At 41.8% G+C, this 21,664-nt stretch overlaps 1 protein-coding gene across 6 annotated transcripts in view; it reads right to left on the minus strand.

Moving 5' to 3' along the window:
• SDK1 (sidekick cell adhesion molecule 1) overlaps window positions 1–21,664 on the minus strand; it is a 383,849-nt gene that overhangs the window by 123,663 nt on the left and 238,522 nt on the right. For all 6 annotated transcript variants that reach the window (XM_041462308.1, XM_041462312.1, XM_041462313.1 and 3 more), the window contains 7 exons: window positions 20,708–20,791; window positions 15,359–15,553; window positions 14,045–14,161; window positions 13,637–13,804; window positions 11,547–11,649; window positions 10,292–10,468; window positions 2,249–2,385 (listed from right to left, as the gene is read on the minus strand). In XM_041462308.1, coding sequence (XP_041318242.1) covers window positions 2,249–2,385; window positions 10,292–10,468; window positions 11,547–11,649; window positions 13,637–13,804; window positions 14,045–14,161; window positions 15,359–15,553; window positions 20,708–20,791 — 981 coding nt within the window. The remainder of the gene's footprint in view (window positions 1–2,248; window positions 2,386–10,291; window positions 10,469–11,546; window positions 11,650–13,636; window positions 13,805–14,044; window positions 14,162–15,358; window positions 15,554–20,707; window positions 20,792–21,664) is intronic.

Genomic DNA, 21,664 nt, shown 5'->3' on the forward strand with positions numbered 1-21,664 from the left:
CTAGGGATGGTGGGGAACAAAGGAAGGTGATGGTTTCCAGAGGAGCAGGAGGTCTGGAGAAGCTAAATATTAACCACACACTGCTGAGATCAAAATAACCCTGAAAAACAAACACTTCAGGAAAATAGAAACCAAAACAAGCCAGTGTCAGTGTGCAGACGTTTCAGTCAGTGTTCTGACTGAACAAAGCCACTGCTGACATGGCTGTACTGCTCTGTATATATGGAACAAGAGAGCACAGCAACAGTGGAATATCCAAGGGTTCAGATTCTTCCCTGTTCTACTTCTGTGGGCAATCATTTACACATTGCACATAAAAGCAGAGTAAATAAAGACAAAAATTTAAAGGACAGCAAGACCTGGGATATATCTGGGAGTGAAGATGCTCAGTTCACAACAATGCTGGCCTGTGTGTGGCTTTTGCAGCTTTGAGCTGTGGCGGGACACAGACCTGTGCTTTGAAACAAGGAGAGCCTCTCAGTGGCAGACTGCAAACATATCAGCCAAAATTATTTGATCTATCACATAGTGAGCATAGGACCCTGTGGTGTTCTCAGGGACTGTGTGCATGCTTTCCAAAGAACTACTGTTGATTTTGGCTGAGCCTTCAACAAATTTCAGTGAATTAATTCTAAAATGATGGCACATCTACCCCATTCCTATACAATTACAAAGCATCCTTGGTATAAAGGACTTGAAGACCTTCCAAACTCCTCCATGACAAAAGAAAGATGCTGGAATGAGATGATCTTCAAGATCCCTTCCAACTGAAACAATTCTATAATTCTCCTGGCATTGAATGAGCTGCGTTTTCTTTGAGGGACTTGTCCCAGTCAATGCAGCCCACTGCAGGATCCAAGTGCACATGTGCTGACACCTCTGTGCTGTCTCTGTGTAAATACAGCTCTAGGACCTTTGCATCATGTTCCCAGACCGGGACTTCACTAACTTATCGTCAACAAAGCCACTGGGAAACAAGGAGCAGAAGGGAAACATCCTTGGGCAAAAGACCAGGGAAGGAAAAGAAGAAAAACAGGCAGTTACTGGCCTTTAGCTATGGGAGGGGAGAGAAGAATGAAAATAGAAAGGAAGATGGTGATAAAAAGGTAGAGAAGGAGTATGAGTGCAGGATTGTGGATTTTTTTACTCATTTGTTACAAAAAGATCTGAAGTCTTTGATTGAAAAGAACTATTTTAAGGGCAGCAGTCCTGGGCATGACTTTGGATTTCTGCTAGGATTAGAGACCTGCACTTTGCTTAACAGTTGTCAAGATCATTGGTTCTGGGACCTCCACATCTGAGGAGCTATGCACTCCAGCCTGCAAAGCAAAAGGCTTGTATGTGATCTGAAGCTCAAGTTTCCCCTCAAGCTCTCAGTGTGGCAAAACAAACTGCTGCTCTCCAGATAATCAGAAATCAGAACTGTTTCACATTCAGTTATGCAGTGACTAATTTCCACGTGTCACAAAAAGTGATGCTCTTAATTTTTTCATCAAGAATCAATTGTTCGGCTTGGATTTCCAGCTCCTAGGGTGATAGAGATTAGAAAGTATTGCCAAGGTGACCGATTTCCATATACCCTCATCTTTCCATCAACTCCTAAAGAGGCATTAGCAATGTCCCTGAATAACCTTGCAGACTAAGAGCCACAGAGGGACTGGTGTACAGCATGATAAAACTGGCAAGTGGCAATTCCCAATGCCCAGGTTTGCAATGCAGGAAGTCAGATATTTGGATTGCACTCAAACATCCTCAACCACCTACCTAAAGGAAGGGTGTAAAATGATAATCTAGAGAAAGCAGAGAAAACATATGAGCCCACAGAGAGGTAAGACAGCAGCTCCTCTTGACATCCAAGTTTGTTCCTTTGACAGACCACCAGTTCCTTGAATTATCCCCCTCTCTGCATCTTTTAGGTGAAATTGGGGCTCTGAATGCACCAAGAAATCCAAGAAACTGGAGAAAAAGCCATGGGAAGGAACAAATTGACTACTGTTGCACTGAGGAATGAGTTGTTGTGCCTCAAGTCTGGCTGGCAACACCAGAGATGGAACTAAGTCCTGTAAATAAATCCCTCCATCTCAGCCTTCTTTGTCATTCCACTCTTTCAGCGTGCAAACACCTGAGTGCAAAACCCCTTTGTGCAGGCTTAAGCAAACTGCAGCAGCACTTTGTCAGCAGCTCTGGGGAGAGATGAATCTGAAGGACTCATTAAGAGCACCATGAGGCTGAGAAGTATTTGACTTACTGTTCTCAGAGAGCTCCACCACGTAGTAGAGCACGGGGCTGTTGCCGTCGAAGGGGCGCACCCAGGAGAGCACCACGCTGCGGCTGTAGGAGGAGTTCAGGGTGGCCACCAGGTTCTGAGGGGAGTGAGGCAGCTCTCTGCAGAGGAAAAGGGTAAGAGAAGGGAAAAAAAATAAACCAGCACAGAAAAATTAATCTATATTTCATTCAGCTCCAGTCTTACAGGCAGTTAAAGGCAGGCGACATCAGCCCCGTGTGATGATGGATATAAAACCACCAGCAGCTATTGTACAATTAAATAAATGAAAGACATCTTGGAATTCTTCACAACTTTATCCTGTTTGGGGAAAAAAAAATTATGCTGAAAAGTCCCAAGGCTGATGCATAGAAGAGCTAATGGACATGTCACCAAATGTGGCAAAAAGCCAATTTTCATCCTATTTTTGACTGAGCAAGTTGGTCAATAAATTTCCTCTCTCACTTTTTCTCCTGTCTTACAATGATGTCCTACAATGTGACAGCAGTGATACGTATAAACAGTAAAACACATGGGAGATATGATTTAACATGGAATTTTTCATACTCAAGGAAGCAGAAGACATTGACACTATCCACACAGAGCGACTAATCAAAATTACCATATGTATTCTTAGGCTACAGAACAGCTTGATTTACTCACGGATTCAGGCTTATCCTGTCATGGGTAGAATCCTTCCTCCTTATAATAAGGATTTTTTTGCAAGCACCCAACCAGAAAATGCAGTGAAAATGCCTGCAGAAACCCCATGGAAATACAACATAAAACATTTCAAAACCAAAAATAAAACAGCAGCTCAATTAAAATGTGTAATTTCTACACATAAAGGAAATTTGTGGAAAAAACATTTCATTTGTACCCATTGGCTGAAAGTGGGAGCTCCACGGTAAAGTGAGAACCCTAAATTCTTCTGCAACCCTTAAATGCTGATGTGTTTTAAGAGATAAAAGCCCTCCAGCATCATACTTAAGCATGATTTTTGCTCCTTATCCTGATAACTAAGGAGAACGAGGATTTCAGAGTGAAGGAAAAGCAGGGAGGGGCAGTTTTTACCCATTCAATCTGCCTTCCTCCTCAGGAAGGCTGAGGGTGACCCTTCCACAGCTCAGGCCAGAACAGAAAGCCATGAGGGCACTCACATGCTTAAATTAAAAATGCAGCAATTTCTGCTTGTGATGTATTTTGCCACTGAAGACTCAGAGTTATTTAAAAACCGCAACTCCTCAGCCACTCACCAAAATAAACACAGGCTCTGGCTCCAAGCCAGAACAATAAATATGTCCTGAATTTCAGTTTCTACTGGAAGATTGAGGAACATATGGAGAGCCAGACAATAGTTTTATTATTTTTCTGTTAAGCCGTGAATGCTTTTGTTTACGCATTTCTGATGGATACACACTGTGGAGTTAGCACAAAAAAAAAAAAAAAAAAAAAAAAATTGCTGGAAGAGCCAAAGAGTGGCAAGAAAAACACACAGCTAATGAAGCACCAGAAGCAGAAGGCACTTCCCTGCCCACCTCTCTCCAGGCAAGAGGGGTTGATATTTCCTAAGGCTAAACCTGAGACTCAAAGCCTTGTCTCATCTCATTTGACTTTAAACGCAGAACCAAATTAGCAGCACGGTGACCCCAGGCTCTTTCTGTAGTAAACATGGAATGACACCTCAGGGTGTGATTCAGATCTCAACTTCATTAAATTGCTTGCTTGAGATGTCTTGATGGTGAGGAGTCTAAGTTGACTGTTCTCACTCCTTTCTGGGCGTGCACTGACAGCTCAGACATGGCCACTTTGGGGCTAAAACAAACAGCAGGCACAGCAAGGATCACGTGGGGGCCCAAAGGGAGTAGATTTTGAACACAGCACTGTGAAATTTTGGATGAACATGTTTAGGGAAGAGGGGAACCTGGAAACAAAGCAGGAGGGCAGCTGACCTGGGAGACAGAGTGTGGCTGTCACTGGAAATTGTGGGGGTGTAAGATATGGCCATTTACCCAGAGATTACAGGAGTGTGCTGCTTAATTTTGAATGAAACATTAAATTATAATAAACATTAAACCTCCACCACAATTTATCATTATGTCCTAGGCAAGCTGGTTGGAAAAGTTTTTGTGATTAAGCCGGCAAAGGTAATTACTGAAGGGAAGAGTGAAACCTCTTGTTGCTACATGGCTCACACAAGTCCCAGTCCCCACTTCATTTATCACCAGTCCCTGTGGGGAAGAGCTCAGAGAGGGGCTGTGGCTCCAGCTCCTCCTGGAAGATGATGGACACAGAAGCAGCAGTGTGGGAGGAATGGCTGAGGAGGAGCTCACAGCAGATTATCCCCATGTATCTGCTCTTCTGGGCAGCAAATGAGCAAATATTATGGTTATTTTCAAGGTGTGCATTTATTACTCTTGATGTCCCATACATTAGAAGGGCTCAATTAACAGCTCACTTGAAGACAGACACTACACAATTAAGAAAAACTTAAAGCTTGGTCTCTTTTTTCAAGTGCACAAGACTCAGAAGACTTTTGAAAAAGAGTTTCCCAGTTTCTCCCTGTTTTTTAAATGCACAGACTGGGTTAAAACCTGGGGTTTTGTTTGCTTAGGATTTGGGTTTAGTAGCTTTTTCTCTCAGATTGACAAGGACAATCAGCAGCAGCACAAGGGAAATGGGCACTTTCTGTTCAGACAGAGATTGAGTAGCGCGAGCTGCTGCCTCCATCCAGGAGACCCCATCCACAAATATCACAAATATTGGGTTTGTCTTTACCCAAACGTGTCCACGCTGAACAGCAACAGATGGTGCTCACAGATTTAAACCCCTCGAGGCAAACAGAACAAGTGCCTAAGAAACACACCTGGACAGAAATGAATATTTAAAGCTACAAGACATTTCAGCACAGGAGTGTACCTCTCTCATTGTAGTATGCAAAAGCACAGATTAAAAAGTAGTAATTTCTACTTTAGCATGCACTTCCACTTTGTCTCCTTCTCATTTGCTACCACATACCCTGTGGAAGGGATGATAAATGAGACCTGTACCACCATCATGAATATTCATGTTCCCCAAAGAGATCATTGCTTCTATTTTCCTTTAAGAGGATTACTCTTCCTTGCTTCCAACACCCAAGAAATTATTGCAGAGAATTCTAATTTCAACCCTTTCTCGGGGTGAGGAGGACCTCAGTCTAGAACTGGTCAGCACCAAGAAAGTGGATGAGGTTTAGAGCAATAACACCCAGAGCACTGAACAGACCTTGACCAGACATGCAAAGTGTAATTCCACCATTATCTTCCTTTTGTTCACTGCAGCCCCAACAGGAAATATATGGACGTTTTTCAATACAGAGTATCTTAAAACCTTATTTTTCTAATGCTGAAGAGTTGCATGGAGGCAAGTTTTCCATAACTTATTTTATGTGATAGCAAAATATGTGCATGGACACTTTAAAATCTGTAATTGATAGATAACCCCAGGGTTAATGGCATTGCCACCAAGGTGACCTGAGGGAACTCTGACAAAGCAATTAAAGTAGTGCATTTGCAAGAAAAGAACATGAAGTCATTGTGACAATCTAGGAGAGAAATATTAGCCAGCTGAAGATGATACATGCTCAAAACAGAAACCCTAATGTTTTGAGTCAGCTCATCACTGCCAGAGGGCAGCTGAAAAATTCACTCAGCAAACACATAGAGTGTTTTATAAAATTAGCTAAAAGCAGACTATTTGCTAAGAAAAATAAACCAGACATGGTTTGGAGAGACTTCTGAGAAAAATGGTCCAACAGCAGATAATTAGAGAGACTGTGACTGAAGAGGGGATTACTAAAAAGGCACAGGAGATTAAACAAGTTTTCGTGTCGGTTTCTGAAAAGCCCTGCTCCTGTTTTACAATGGACTCCCTCAGTCAGGTCCAGCAGGCAGGGGCTGCTCAGGAGCAGGTGGTTCATCTGCCACGACCGATAACGGCACCGGGCTGAGGCAGGGAGGGAATGCAGCACTCAGCCCTGATGGCTCTGCTCGTAAAAGTTTATCATGGTTTAAATTAACAAACGTGGCAACTGTTGCTCGGGACTTTGCAGTTTCTCTTGCATAAGAATCCTCTCCAATTTGTGCAAGGCAGCCCCGTGTTTTGAGGCTCTTTGTCTCTCCCAGGTCTGTAAAATGGGGAATTTTTGGAATTAAAGGGTTGCTGAGTTCCAGAGTGCACAGATTTATTTCCCATTTCAATGGGAATGACTTGGGAAAGAGGTTTGAATTTTATGCTTTCTTTTTGCCAAAAACACCTACATTCCTGCTATACCTTCAATGACAAACAGACACAATGGCATTTATTTCCAAATGCATTTCTGGGCGATATTTCTCCTTTGAGTATCAAGTGCACTCAGACTCAGCAGTGAACCTTGAGTCTTGGATGACATCTCAATAGAGAGCTTGGAAAAATAAATAGAAGCCTTCTTTCCACTGAGGAAGGAATAATATATTTTCAAGTTTGACATTCCTTCTGCTTTCTCTCCCTGGAGAAAGGAGAAGAGATGGGCAATTGGAACCAAGGGATGTGGGATCTGTATCAAGTTACATTTGTAATTGGACATCATTTTAATCTCTTACCCCGCATTGGTCACACCGATTTTAATTTTAGCAATAATTTTTTTAGAGGACATATTGGGAAGAAATTGGAAGAAGTGGCAATTATAAATAGTCCAGTAAAAAGGGCATCCAAATTCATGGATAGATGGCTGACAAAGGCAATACTCTGCATTCCTGGCAACCCACTGGGGTTTATTATAAGTGGTTAGCTCCCCTCTCCTGCTTTTGAAGAAGACAGAACAATAATAGCTCTTTCTCTGATGAAAGGGAACTGAAAGGAGATGAACTTGCTGCCAGGAATAAATTGCCTATTTTTGTATTACATTGTCCTTCCCATATTTTTGCATAGAAAAAGAGCCTAAAAGATTTTACTATATGTTGTGACATAACAGAGGCTTGTAGAGGGCTTTGATTTTCCAACAATGCAGCATTACCATACTTTGCAGTCACATTCATACAACAAAGAGTTCCTCTAGCATGGGCTGCAGACGGGCTGATATTGAGCAGTGGGTATCATCAGGCACAGATAGTGGTAATCCTGCATATTTTATACATTCTGAGCATCCTCAGGATACTTTGAGCTGGAATCAGCACAGTTTCCCATCAGGTGAGTGATACATGGTGATAACTAAGCTTTTTCAGCTTTAGGAACAAGCCTTTTTTCCTCTATGTATGTCAGGCTGGTGTTTACAGGACTATAAAAGTAAGCTAAATGAAGCTGGGATGTTTCATAACATGCAATTACTTTCAAGATCAAACTCTGTGACTTGCAGGGATGGAAGGGAAGCGGGGGGCTCATCACCAAATGTTTCTGATATGCAGTTGAGAAATTCTACTAGGAGAAAAACAAAGTCAGTATAAAATTAAAATCTATCTCTTGCAGAATAGAAACATCACTCGCAAATGTTTTACCTCATGCAAATCAAATCAAGTGATGTACATGGAGAATAAACACATTTAGAGGGAAGACAAATGAATGAATAGAGTATCTTGACTAGCAATTAGTTTCTGTGCCCAAGTACCATCAGTGCAAAATTGATGAGCAAGGTAACCTTTGGCTGCACTTTAGCAAGTTCTTCATTAGTTTTCTGGCTTTCCTTTGCAAATATTTTATTTCTTCTTTCATGCTGAGGAAGATGATCCATCCTGTCTACAGCATCAATGTATCTGTGCCGTGCTGTCTATGCAGGTTCTTCCAGCAAGGAACACCACCTTTGTCCCCAAGCCTGACTTCCAGGAAGGGCAGGCAAAGGAAGAGAGAGTTTTCTTTCCTTCTTTTCAGAGATTTGAAAACTGGACCATCAGAGATTAAATAACCTGAAGGTCGACTGTTTTGAATTGAATCAGTTTGAACAGAAATCAGTAACAAACTTATTTTTGCCTTTGATAACTCCTCTTCATGGGTACAGAGGTGGAGGTTCCTGGGCTGGGGGGAAAAGGTGGGGAGAGATCTGGAGTTGTCAGGCAAGACTATGTGGGATACAGTTATCCATTGGCTGCTGCTCCAGCCTGTAACTGGTTGAGAGGCCTCCTTTGAACATTTGTCTGCCATTAGTGCTACTCAAGGCACTGAAGTGTAAGTGCTCATCGATGGGAATGTGCATGCCCTGTTTGTTAATGCTCTGCACGAGGGAATTATCCGGGAGAACAGGGAATGTTATAGATCTGTCATTCCTATACAAGCTGGAATTTAATTTAAGCTTTACTTCAGACGTTTCCTTTCCACATCTTTTCTTCTTCATTTCACTCCTGTTGTATCATGTATCTCTCTTCCTCGCAGATCTGTGCTGCTGAGCCAAACGATAATGATGAAAGCTGCAAGGAAATGCAATGTTTTCTGGCAGTATTGCACTACCTGCAGCCCTGCTTTGAAATGAAATGTCACAATTCAAGGTATTATTGAGTGACTTATCAGTTACTTGACTCCTCTGAAAGAGTGGGTCTGATAGATTCCTTTAATTCCCCCAGGAAAAACAGGAGATGGGCGATCAGCAACAGAACATCAAAAGAAGTAGAGAGGCAGGATTAAGAGGCAGTCCCAGTGCATGGAGAGCCAGCCAGCACAGCTGGAACAGCTGGGGTGCCTCAGCAGGGCACACAGGATGAGTCTCTCCCAACCAACTTCTAACCCAGATTTTATGGACCATAAAAGAAGCTCCTCAGTGATCAGTGGGGAACTGCAAGTAAATCCAATTCCCTGTGCTGTACTGGGCTGCACAGGGCAGCTTTTGCTAGTCAGCATTAGGAATCTGTCCTGCTGAGCTGTGCTAAACAGTTTTGATTCAAAGTCCAAGCTTTAGCATTCTTTTCAGTCTTTACTCTGTGATTTTTGCCCTCCATTCAAAAACTGCCTCAGAGAGCAGCGAGCGAGCGTGGTTATGTAGCTGCAATATATTCTGAATTGTCTTCTGCTCTTGGATTCCGACCAGCAGTAAAATGCACTCCGGGAGGAGAGCTGAGGAGTGCTTAATTAGAAAAAGAATGTATGACCGCTCTTGGAAAATGGGCATCTGATGGAGCCTTGGCACTGTCAGAATGATGCTGTATCAAACAGCCCTCTGCACAGCAAATCTCAGAGGTGAACTCATTACACTGCCAACCACACAATTGCCATCTTCTCAGAGACATCAGGCATGACCAGCAGAAACAGATGCAATTTTAGTTAAATTAAAGCGTGCGTACTACTCGAGTAAATAAATAAATAAATAACACTACATAAAACATTACCTTCTTTTTTTGTTTTTTTTTTTTTTTTTTCCATTTGATCTGCTCCACACATGTACCAAACCCACAGCTGTTGCTTTTAGTGATAAAAATAAAATGGAAGTGCACTTCACCCCAGTGGAATGACAGAAATAGAATATATGGAACCATGTAATGACATTTTTTTAATCCTTTTCCAGAGCTGAATGGCACTTTAAACATTTTTTTGTTTTTATTTTTAAAGATCCATAGAAATAAAGAAAGTCATACATAAAAATGGTTTTTTTTCCTTGAAAAATGATGTATAAAGAGAATGCAAGAGTAAGCAATGCCCATCCAGGGACCAGCTATTCTGATAAATGTTTAAGAGAGAAAAAATACTAAAAGGAAGAAAACATTTTCTTGTTTTCAAACTTTGGCATCACAGCACAGCACTTGGGCTTTATGGGAAAGCCCTACAGCATGGGGTGATACAATGATCCAGGTTTAAAGGAACCTTAGGAGGTGTCTGGTCTAAACTCCTGCTCAACACAGGCTGAGCCATGAGATCAGAGCATTTCAAAGCAATTTCATTAGCAAGGAACCAGCCTTAATTTCCCTTAAAAAAAAAACCCAGACCAAAAAATCAGAACTGCTGACTCTCCACAACACCTAGAAGGAAATGTTAGAAAAATACCTGAGGGTGCCTGAAACGCAGTGTAGGGAATATTTAAGCTGGAGTACTCACATCACTTCCAGCCGAGCTGTCCTGGAGTCGTTCCCTCCGGAAGAAATGACCTCACAGGTGTAATCCCCAATGTCACCCGACCACGTCTGGCTGATGAGGAGGGTCCCGTCCTTCTCCACTGTGATCCTGGAACTGCTGGATGGATTTATTACAACGTTGTCCTTCTTCCAAAGGTACCTGAGTGTTACAAGTCTTCAGTTATTGATCACTCGTAAGAACACCAGAATAGATTTATTTTAACTTTGCTGGAAGGGATCAGCTCCTGTCATCACGTGTTAAAAATGACAGGCCCCTGCAGCTACTTTCAAGAGCAGTTGCCTTTTACAAATTTAAGTTTTAGGTCAAGCGATCAGAATGAAAAATGTAATTCCATCTGAGATATTATGTATTTTACAAGGAAAAGATGGAGTACTCATACACGTCCAAGTTCTTAAGTTCACCCCCACCAGAACATTAACTCTGCAGTTAATGGTGGGTGCTGGCCAGCTCAGTAACATTGGACTGCCAGCATCAGAAACTTGTCGAAGGTTTGCTAGAACTCACATATCAAAAACACCCCTCCCAACACATCACAGAGGTGTGGAGAGCCCACAGACTCAATTTCCCACCTCCAACTGAAATTTTTATACCCATATTTCTCTTTCCAAAGTTCTTTCTGCAGCTCACCCTTCAAGAACTCTCCAAGCTCTTCCTTGTATTTTATTTCATTTATGTTGCTTTCAGACTACATTAATTTTTATGGCAAATTTATTTTCAAGTTTTGAGTTTCGTCTAAGTGCTCTAATTCAAATTTTAATAGTCCAGACAAATTCTGCTTTCCTTTACATGGTTAGAACAGACTATAAGCCCAAGTTATTGAGTTGTTTCCAGAAACATGGGCATCTCTGGTGTGGCTTTTATGCACCCCAGAGTAAACACTTCTGAAATCCTATTCCTTCTCTTTGGCTTTTGCTCTCATTAAGTATCAGCCTCTGACAAGTTGGTTTTATTGATAGTGTATTAACCTTGACAGTAAAATCATGGAAGGCTATATTGAAGTCATGAAGTGGAACATAGCTCATTGTAAATAATACATAAGGCTGAAATGGAAGATGGGATTTATATGATTAATGATACAGTGTACAACCTTATAATGCAGTAATCAGGGGTTTGGTGTGAAAATGTGGGGTCCAGAAACTTCTCACCTAGTGCTATTCACACAGCTTATAAAATTAAACTGGGATAAACCACACAAAGGAGAAGTGCCACCACCAACCTGATTGAAATTCTGGGGTCATGCGTGGCCTCGCAGCGCAGGGTGGCTGTGGTTCCTTTGATCACCGTGCTGTCCTCGGGAGGGCGGACAATGGACGTGCGGTCTGAAAGGAGCACAGCTCAGGTGAAATTAGAGCTTTTTGCCTTGGCTATTCACTCAGAGAGCAGCCAGCGAGCCTTTGTCATTCAAAGCAAGAGAGACACTGCTCTTCAAGCCTCTGCTGCAAAGGCTCTCCTCCCTCTACAGACATTGTGACACTGGTGACAGCAGCACAGGGCACGAGTAAAGCCCAGAGGAGAAGAGTGGCATAACTCTCCAAACACTCCCTTGGCTTGTGCGAGTGTCTGTGGCAGCTCCCTAAAGTCTCAGCGAGTGTGTGGCAGCAAACACTGAGTCAGAAAACGAGCCACGCTCAAAAACACAAACAAGATCAAGGAAAATGTGCACAAGGGAAAACGGACTTGAAAAGTACTGAGAAAGAGGTAAACTTAAACAGCACCCTACAACCTCATCAACTCCAGGGCAGTGAAGGAGCTCCCAGAAGAAAAATCTTCCATATCAGAAAGATGTTGTTTACTTAAATGTTTCAGAACATCCTTACTCAAGCCCCTCCTAGAGGCTCAGAACATAATAATTGCTGTAACTACAGCAACCTGATCCGGTGTGAAAGATCCCCATTATGTGTCACACACAGGAGCAGCAGCAGAAAGCATCAGCTGAGGCAAGGAGACAACCAGGATGAGCTTGGAAGATATGTAGATAATGTTAATAAGTCCCAAATCCCTACAGAGATAATCAGCATCTACTGAGATATCTCATACATGCACAAGAAGGGACCATCAGCAAGATCAAAAGCTGACTCTAAATAGCATGGAATTTTTAGCATTTCTCCTGATGCACATATGTAAGACTTCTGGCTTTATAATGGTGCTGTTGCTACAAAAACATTAGGTTATATTCACTTTTCTTCCCCTCATGCAGTGCAATGAACAGGAACTATCTTTAATACCATAAGGATAATACCAAAGGGTAAGAACCATAGCTTTGAGAATTAATAGGAAGGATCTTCTTTACTTGATCCATACATCTGGATATCATTCAGTTTACAGCATCCTGAAATTTCTACCAGCTTGATATTGTCCATAAGACATAAACACGATGGCCACATGACACAAATGCATTACAGTTACTGCCAGGAATGTTTTCAGGTATTCTGAACTTCAAAAGGAAAAATGTGGCTGATTTAGCTTGCAGAGTTTGGGGATTAATAAATGCCCAATATGCACCACACAGCAGCAGCACAATCAGTACTTCAAGTGCTGGAGAGGAGAGAAGCCACAACATTTCTGTATTAATCCTCATCACCTTCATTATTTTCAGTTGCTCTTAGTCCCTGCTCAGGGATCGTTATTTTGCACCTTGAGTAGTAAAAACCATGTTACACTTCAATTGAACTCACTTAGGAGTTACACAGGTGAACCTCTTGGATCAGACTCACTTCCTCAATGGAAGAAATATAAAAATATAGAGATCAAGGGAAAAAGGTGAATGACAAAATAATTTCCTAGGATGCCTGTCCCACACCAGTCTGTAGTGGGAGGGATTAGCTGAAATCTGCTGCACTTTGACTGGGCTTCCAACAACACCCAGAGCCACAAAAAATACAAAAGTGTGAGGAAAATCCTATCTGTTCTGACTGTGGCTACTGCCTCAGTACCAGCATGGACTGGTCTGTGCTGCCTGCAGGCTCCTGGAGGCAGAAACCACCTGAAACCAGCCAAATCTACAAGTTAAAAGCTCAGACTTGCAATGCGAGACACCAAAGCAAACCTGAGTAAAACTGTAAGTGTGATTGAAGCTCTATTTAAATACACTTCCTTTCACAAAATAGAGCTTTATATGCATAATTCCCCAAACAAAAAGGGTATTTGTGATAGGCTTCCTAAAATAGACACATTATTCCTATTAAATCATACAAGTAACGCTATTAACGAGAAAAGCATAATTACTAATGAAAATTTCCTGAGCGTACAACAAAAACTGATTAATACTTGATTAAAGTTAGACTTTAAACAAAGCATTATCCTTACTCCACACTGTCAGCATCACAAAAGCATTCAGAGCTCCTTCAGAGTTGGCTGCACAGCAAGTGTAATTGCCAGCATCCTGCAGGAACACGGGCGTTATCTGGAGCCCTCCAGACTCGAGGAGAACGAAGCGAGGAATCTGCACCGAGCCACTGGCTAAGATCTGCTCTCCTGAAACACATGGGGGAAGCAGCATGGTTAGTGTCAGGGATCAGGGACTGCAATTCCAGCTCTCCCAGAAGGTTACATCCTGCCCAGGCCGCCGGTTTATGATGGCCCCACAGAGAACCCGCTGCTCACGGGGCGAGGGGAAGGGGGAAGGAGGCACTGAACGGATCTACAGGATCTCAGTAACAGGAATGGACAGGAAAATGTGGATTACAGCTCTTCTACACATTGATAACTGGCTACCTTTCTTCCAGGAGATGGCAGGTCGTGGAGCCCCTGAAACTTCACAGGTCAGTACTGCAGTCATCCCCTCGGTGACTGTGGTGTCCTCTGGGGGCTGGATAAAGGCTGGCTTGATGTCTAGAATAAAAATTCAAACAAACTCAATGCCTCACCTCTCAGAAAGGTCCCTTAACTGTTACCATGGATTACTTTACATCCACTTTTATAGAGCTGATCATGGAGAAGGACATGACAATAAGACATGAAAACCTTTCAGCAGTGACTGTAACCTTTTCTTATTCATCTCCCAGGAATTGCCTAATCCTGTTTATTACCTACACAGAAAATAAAAATCTATCAGTGCTTGTACCTGTACAAGTAAGATAGGTTAAAGAAAAAGAAAGATAAAGCTCAAAATGAGTGTTTGGGGGGAACTTGAGAAATCTAGATAAACAAAACTATTTTCCTTCATCTTCATAACAGAGTTCTTTAAGATGAAAAGCAACTTGAGAGAGGCATTAACTTTGAAACTTAAATGTCAGCCAAAAGAATTTAGAACCTGAGCCTTATCCAAGACATTTCCTAAGTTTCTCTCTCTCTTATTTTCCCCCAGTTGCATTTTATTGCAGTTTTTTCCCTGCAGTTTCCTAGATCTATATTGAACTGGGGCTGATTTATTTTCTGAGGCCAGTAGGAATTCTGGTCAGTATGTGCAAAGAGCTCTTGGGCTAAAAATCAGCTTCCTGAAGGGAAGCTTAATATTACAGAAATGACTGTTAATAATCACTGTTAAAAGAGACTACTAGGATTTGTAATTCTTCCATAGAGAAGCATGCACTTCATTAACAAAACCATTTAATCTGACTTTTTGGCCAAAAAAGACATTTAACTTGAACTTTCTCTCTTTTCCCTGACCAAATGCAGTTGCAGACAAGGGCAAATAAAATGATAGCATGCACAATCATGAAGCAGTAGCTCAAGTTCAGAATGGAATTACATTAGAGTGGAAATTGGAAGGAAACGAAGGAAAGATAAAATTATTTCACAATGAATTTTTTTTTTCTTTTCTCTAAGATCTCTTTTTGCCATGTGAAATAGGGGAGTTCACCTCAAGCCAAGTTCTCCTGATGTCATGGAGAGCTTTTCCATGAGATTCAGCAGATTGTGCTGAGGCCACAGGGGCATTTTGGGGTTCCTTACAGCTGGGGCAGCTACCCTTGACAAGAACTCAGAGTTCTGCAAGTTGAACTAAAGCAGCTCTGAGAAACGTGATGGGTGCGGGGTCACCTACAGGGATGACACCTCCTGCACCCCGTGCCAGCACTCCTCACTCACTGGTGACATCCAGGTAGGTGTAGGTCTGGATCTCCCCAGCCTGGTTGCTGGCGAAGCACTGGAAGATGCCGGCGTCCTGCGGCCGCAGCGCGTGGATGCGCAGCCCCCCGCTCAGCAGCACCTTGTACCGGGGGTTCTCCAGCCTGCTGAGGGGAACTGAGTCCTTGTACCACACCAGGGTGGGGATGGGAACACCTGCTCAAGTAAAAAGTAATCACTATTAGTCTTTGCAGAGCATGTTTTAGGTTGTATCCCTGTTTTCCTGTCTTTCTACGTCAATTATTTGTATTTTTTTTAAGCTGCTTTAGATAAATGGAGGCTGCATCTCACATTATCAATGGTAATAACACACTGCAGGACATGAGGGAATAAAACCAGCAAATACTAAGGGGGAATGTTGAGAAAACATGTTATCAAATTACTTTCTTCACCCAATCATATTTCATGCTACTACAAAATAAGATTTGGAGCAATTTCATGTTGAAAGCCAGAATCATGCTCCTTAAACAGCAGCAGCGTGGTAATACAGCCAGTCTGTAAGACTGTTCCATCCCAAATAAGATTCCTCTGTGCTTCTGTAGCTAAGATAGCTGAAATACAAAGGAAATGGCAAATTACACATGAAAAATGAAGTGCTCACATGGCTGTACTTGAGTCCCAATTTAGCAGCCTAGTTTGAGCCAATGTACAAACAACATATTGCCAACAATAGGATAGCTTTAAATTATTATTATTGTTATTCAGTCTCACGCTTCACCTGCTATTTGAAAAAAAACAGGCATAAAGAGAAATAAAATTCCTAGCCTAGATAAAACTTACAGTCCCATTTATTCCTGTTTTCTTTCATGTGCATGTTCCACAAACCCTGACACAGTTATTTCACACATATTTTTGTTGCTGTCATGTCCCCGTCACCTGGAATGAAGTGGCTGTAAATTTATTATACACAAATAGTGTAGGATTCTCTTTTCCTCAAGAGATGTCAGGGGCCTAGAACAGTCTTAGACAGCTGCTCCCATCCCACTGCTCATATCCGACAATGTTTTATGTTTACATCCAGAAATCCCCACTGGATAGAATGCTGGGGATTCTGTGCAGAGATCAAAAGTAAGGCAGGCATTTTATTACAGAATTAGATAATCACGGAGTAATTAATATTGGAAAAGACCTTCAAGATCATCGCCTCCCTGGCCACCTCCTTCCAATACCTGACAACCTGTCCTGGGAAGAAATGCTTCCTGATGTCCAACCAGACCCTCCTCTGGCACAGAGGAAAACGCCATTTCCTCTCATCCTGCCCATTGCTCCCTGGGAGCAGAGCCTGACCCCCATTTCACTACAGGAGGGGGAATTGTGGAGAGCCTGTCAGGAATTATGGAGAGCCAGAAGGTCTCCCTGATCCTCCTTTGCTCCAGGCTGAGCCCTCCCAGCTTCCTCAGCCTCTCCTCACAGGATTTACACTCCAGACCCTTCTGTTCCTTTCCTTGGACATGCTCCAGCCCCTCAATGTCCTTCCTGAACAGAGGGCCCAGAACTGGGCACTGCACTTGGGGTGTTTTTGAACACTTTTCACTTAAAACCTCAGACCTACACAATTTATTCTAACAAGATAAGAGACCACAAATTTAAATTCATGGGTGGGTGAAATTTGCCCAAATAGAGAAGAAGTGTCACCGAAGCATGGAAGATGGGATGTCACCGATGAATTGAGCATCTGCAGACAAGGAATTTCACTGCAATGCTGGCAGTCACTTGATGTTCCGAGAGCTAAAGTGCCATGGGAAGATCTATATAATCATCATTATCATTTTAGAACTCCCAAAGTTAAATACTACTGTGTTATGCTTCCATTCACATCTTCTCTCAGTGTACTTATTCTCTTTATACAGACAAAAGCTGTATTAACTCTGGAAGGAATGTACAAACAATGTATGGAAATTACTGAAAAACAACATCCAATTGCTGTTGTTACTTTTATAAACATGTATCATTTACTTCAATCACCTCTGATGTTTTTGTTCTGCTGATAAAATAAAATGTACTCATGATGCAGATAATCATCTCAGGAAGAAACCCACTATGTAGAAGTGCATTGTCTGATAGAGAATAGACATGATGCAGGAGCTTGCAATAGGTATAATTTAAATTTCATACACCAGCCCATATACAGAATTAGCGTAAATTTCAATGTTCACAATTCTCGGTGAGAGTGTTATTCATCTCTTGAAAATCCTCCTGGGCAAATACAAATTATCACTGAGTAATGAAGAAACAGATGATGCAAAATGGAATAGTTCTCCTGATGCTGAGAAGCTCGGAAATGATTTCAAGTTTAAATAATAGCAACTCCATTTTCCCACACATTATACTTGATAGGCACCTAGGAAATAATGAAATCCTGCATTCAGAACACTGAAACCTTTAACACTGGTGTCATTCCATAAATCCCATTCTACTAACAGTATTGGCAAACCTTCTAATCCTATAATCACTGTGAGAAACACCTTCCTATCACCAACTCAGCTGACAAACTGAACATTACCATCTCTATTTCTCTACTTTTCAGTTATGGGTATCTTCCTCCACTCAAAGTTATGAGTCTGAATAATAGGATCTTATCTGAGCACTCTGATGCCTGTCAGCAGCATTCATCTGGGCTTTAGGGATCTTGCCAGAGAGATTTGTCTTCCAAGTTGTACACACATTCTCTTCTAATTTTGCTACCTGCTTGGCTGTAAAAAATGGTTAAACCCAGGTTGTCTCATCTTCTACCCACCTCACAACCTTTCCTTTTCACACACCCAGCCAAAGGAATTTTGCTTTTTTCCTTCTCTAAACAACTTCTGGTGAAAAAATTATGAAGAGAAGAAAACACTTTAAAGACCTTTTGCACTCTACCTTTCCAAGCAGTATTGGCCCGACCCTGCTGCTCAGGAGGTGAGAATGGCCTAAAAGACTGGCAGTAATAAATAAAATAACCTTATTTCTCAGTTGTGTGCAGCACTATTCATTTTTCATAGACAAATTAATCTAGTGTCAGTGGGGAGAGGGGAAGGCAGGAAACAGAGATGCTGGTTCTGGCTTTGCCACTTCTTCTGTAACCTTGGGCAAATAACTTACTGAACCTGAGGCTCAGCTCCTCCATCTGTGAAACAGCTGCTTGACTCTCTGCCAAATTTCACTTAAGAACCTCGATAAAAGACTCAGAATATTCACTGTGTCATCTTTGTTATTTATTTTTTACTGCCTCCTCTAGATCCCAGTGAGCTACTGGGGAATCCCCAAAGCATCTCTTCCATCTACCTCTCTAAACAGGTAGAACTGAAGTCCAATTAACTGGGCTCCCCAGACACCACCACCACTGCCTGCAGCTCGAAACTTTCCACAAGCAAATCAGAAAGAACATTTAAAGGAAACCCATTGAACATTCAGGCAGCATCAGCCACTGCTGGAAGATAAACAGCAGAGCCTGGTTCCTGTGGCCTGATACCCTGAAACTCCATTACAGGGAGCAGGGAGCTGGTCGCTGCAAGCTGCAATTTTATTTACAGTTAATCTCTGCTTATACTGTGAAATTAATCTGTCTCTCACACATCCATAGTGCACGAAGTCTTGGCAAATGGGCTTTGTGCACACAACCTGATGGGGCTGTGGGAAATACAATCTGTCTTCCACTTGTAGCAAAGGTAGAGGGCAGGTCTGCAGTTTCCCCAGTGCTTTGTTCTCCCAGCTTGGAGCAGGGAGGCAGCAATCTTAATTTACCCTCTTTTTAAGTGCTGGCAATTGCTAGATTTGTGTAATAATGGATCAAAATTCCTCTGTGTTTAATTCTAGTACCTGCCCTTATATGTGTTATAGATACTCAACAAAATAATCCACAAGGAAACGGGTTTTCACACTCCTGCACCACATCCATCAACAAATCAAATATGCACTACAAGAGTTGAACAGAAATAATTAATTTTGTCTAATAAGGGTTCCCATATCTCCACTGAGAATGGTTATGAGTGCCACATTAACCCCCTTAGAAACTAAACTGCTCAAAGAAAAAGTGAGGGTAGAAGGAAGAGTTGAAGTCAACCTCAGGTCTCCCTGATTCCTCCAGGTTTTGGGTTGGGTTATTTTTTTTTAATTCATGGAAAATATTTGGGACAGCAGATGGGTTCCTGGGGAACTCCACTGACAGCAGGTCCTGCTGTGTTTTGCTTAAAAAGCTATTAATGAACAAGAAGACATTGTCTCTTATCATCTGATGCTTCATTTCCATAAGAGCTTTTTGTAAGAGATCTCATCATAAGCTTCTGAAATTCCCTACCAGCCACAGCACCCTTAACACACACTTGCTTATCACACAGTTTGCAAAGACTCTTCCTAGAAAAGCAGTGCTGACTCTTTCCTACATAAAACACTTATGTGTGGGAAAAATGCTTAAATCATAGTGGCAATAACACAATCACGCAGTAAAAATGCCTTTATTGGCTCTGATTTGGAAGAAGACAGCACACAAATAAGCTGTTACTTAGGTCTGGGTGCTTTTTTAATCAAGGATGTGATCCTTTTCCCTAAGGACCTCATGGCATTTTATGTGTGCTGCTTCTTAAACTCAGCACCAGGGAAAGCGAGCAAAAAAAATGTTCAGTCCCTCACCAGAGTCACGTAGAAATTTGGTGACTTTGAGAAACCTGCTTTAAACACATGATGACAACATCTCTTACCTAACAGTGCTGAAACAGGTGGGGATTGCACTTCTGTGGAACTCAACTTGAAACGTGATTTTAGTCAGGTGGAATTCTAGACTTTTGAAGCCTTTTATATTAATAAGCCACCTACCAATTAAAAACTGCCTGTAATAGTCCTGCAGATTTCATAACTGCATTCAGATGTCAGAGTTACTGACATTTCTATTCACTATAAAATTCCCTAAGTTTTAGAAGAAAGGGCATTGTGACTGTTGAAAACAAGGACTGTTTGCATTGCAAATGATGGGTTCCATAACCACTCTCTCCCCTCAGCCCATTTTCTGGCTCAAGTTATTTTAAATCTCTTCTCTAGTGACAACTCTGAAGCACAGGCTGGATCCCAGAGCGACAGGAGCAGGACTTGTGCTCCCCACAGACAAACATCAACATGCCAGCATTATTCCAAATTCAACTAAATTACAGGAAATACCCAATTCTCCAAAGGGAAAGGCCAACCCTCTTCCTTGTATATGGGACCTGTGATAATCAGCAATAACACAGAGACTTCTAAACATTAAAAAGTTACAAAGGTGGTTTATGTAAGATGGTTTCTTCCAAACTGGACAGACACATGCCATCGATCCAGGCTGGAACACTTTTGTGCACTCACCCATGGCCTGACACAGGATGTCCACGTCCTTCTCCACCTCAGCCAAAATCACATTCTGGGGTTCAGCAGTGAAATACGGAGGTTCTTGGGGAAAACAAACAAAAGTCAACAAGGAAAGCCACAGCAAAGTGATCAACAGGCACTCATTAAAAAATTATTCATCACAGAATCTCTCTCACAGGTGGTGCATTTGATGTAAGGGGTTACAAACAGATTTGTTTGCCTCTATTTGGAGGTGGGGGTTTTTTTTGGTAGTAAAAGCATCATAAAAAATAAGGCCTGACAATGTTTGCTATGCTGAGTATGAATTCCAGAGTCGAGTCAATGGAAGGTAAAGATTTAGGGGTTTGCACTGCAAATTAATACTCAGAGCAGGGGCTACTTTTCATTTTATAGGCCGGAATCATTGAACATGTTAATTTTTTGCTTAGAAAGGCCCTCCCGAGAGGTTTATAAAGGTTTATATTTACAATGTACATTTTATAGGATAGTTTGCTTCAGTATCTCGGCTGCATTTCACCTCAGCAAGGCATGAAGTATGTCAAATAAAGTGCCATGGCATGTCACAGAGTCGACATCAGAGGACAAGTGCAGCATAATTAAAAGAAATTCCTCTCAACTGTTTTATTTCGTGAAAGCAAACAGATTTAATGCTTTAATTGAAGTTATAGTAATAATCATAAAAATCCCCACTTTATCATTAGGGCTAAAGAAAAGATATTAGATGTTTAATTAAACAAAGACCAGACTGCAGAAATTGCAGAGTATGCTGGCATGTAACTCTTTCTTCTATGCAGCATAAAATTGAAGAGCATCATGTCAAAGTCCCAGAGGCATTAAGGTTGCAGTCATTATCATGGTAACTAAAGACTGTCATAGTTTGTTCAATGCAATTATCATCTGAGTACTGGTTTTAGAAGGATTTTACTTGATTATAAATGCAGTTCTCCTGCAGCA

Source organism: Pyrgilauda ruficollis, unplaced genomic scaffold, assembly GCF_017590135.1.
Source record: "Pyrgilauda ruficollis isolate IOZ18807 unplaced genomic scaffold, ASM1759013v1 scaffold16, whole genome shotgun sequence".
Classification (NCBI taxonomy): domain Eukaryota; kingdom Metazoa; phylum Chordata; class Aves; order Passeriformes; family Passeridae; genus Pyrgilauda; species Pyrgilauda ruficollis.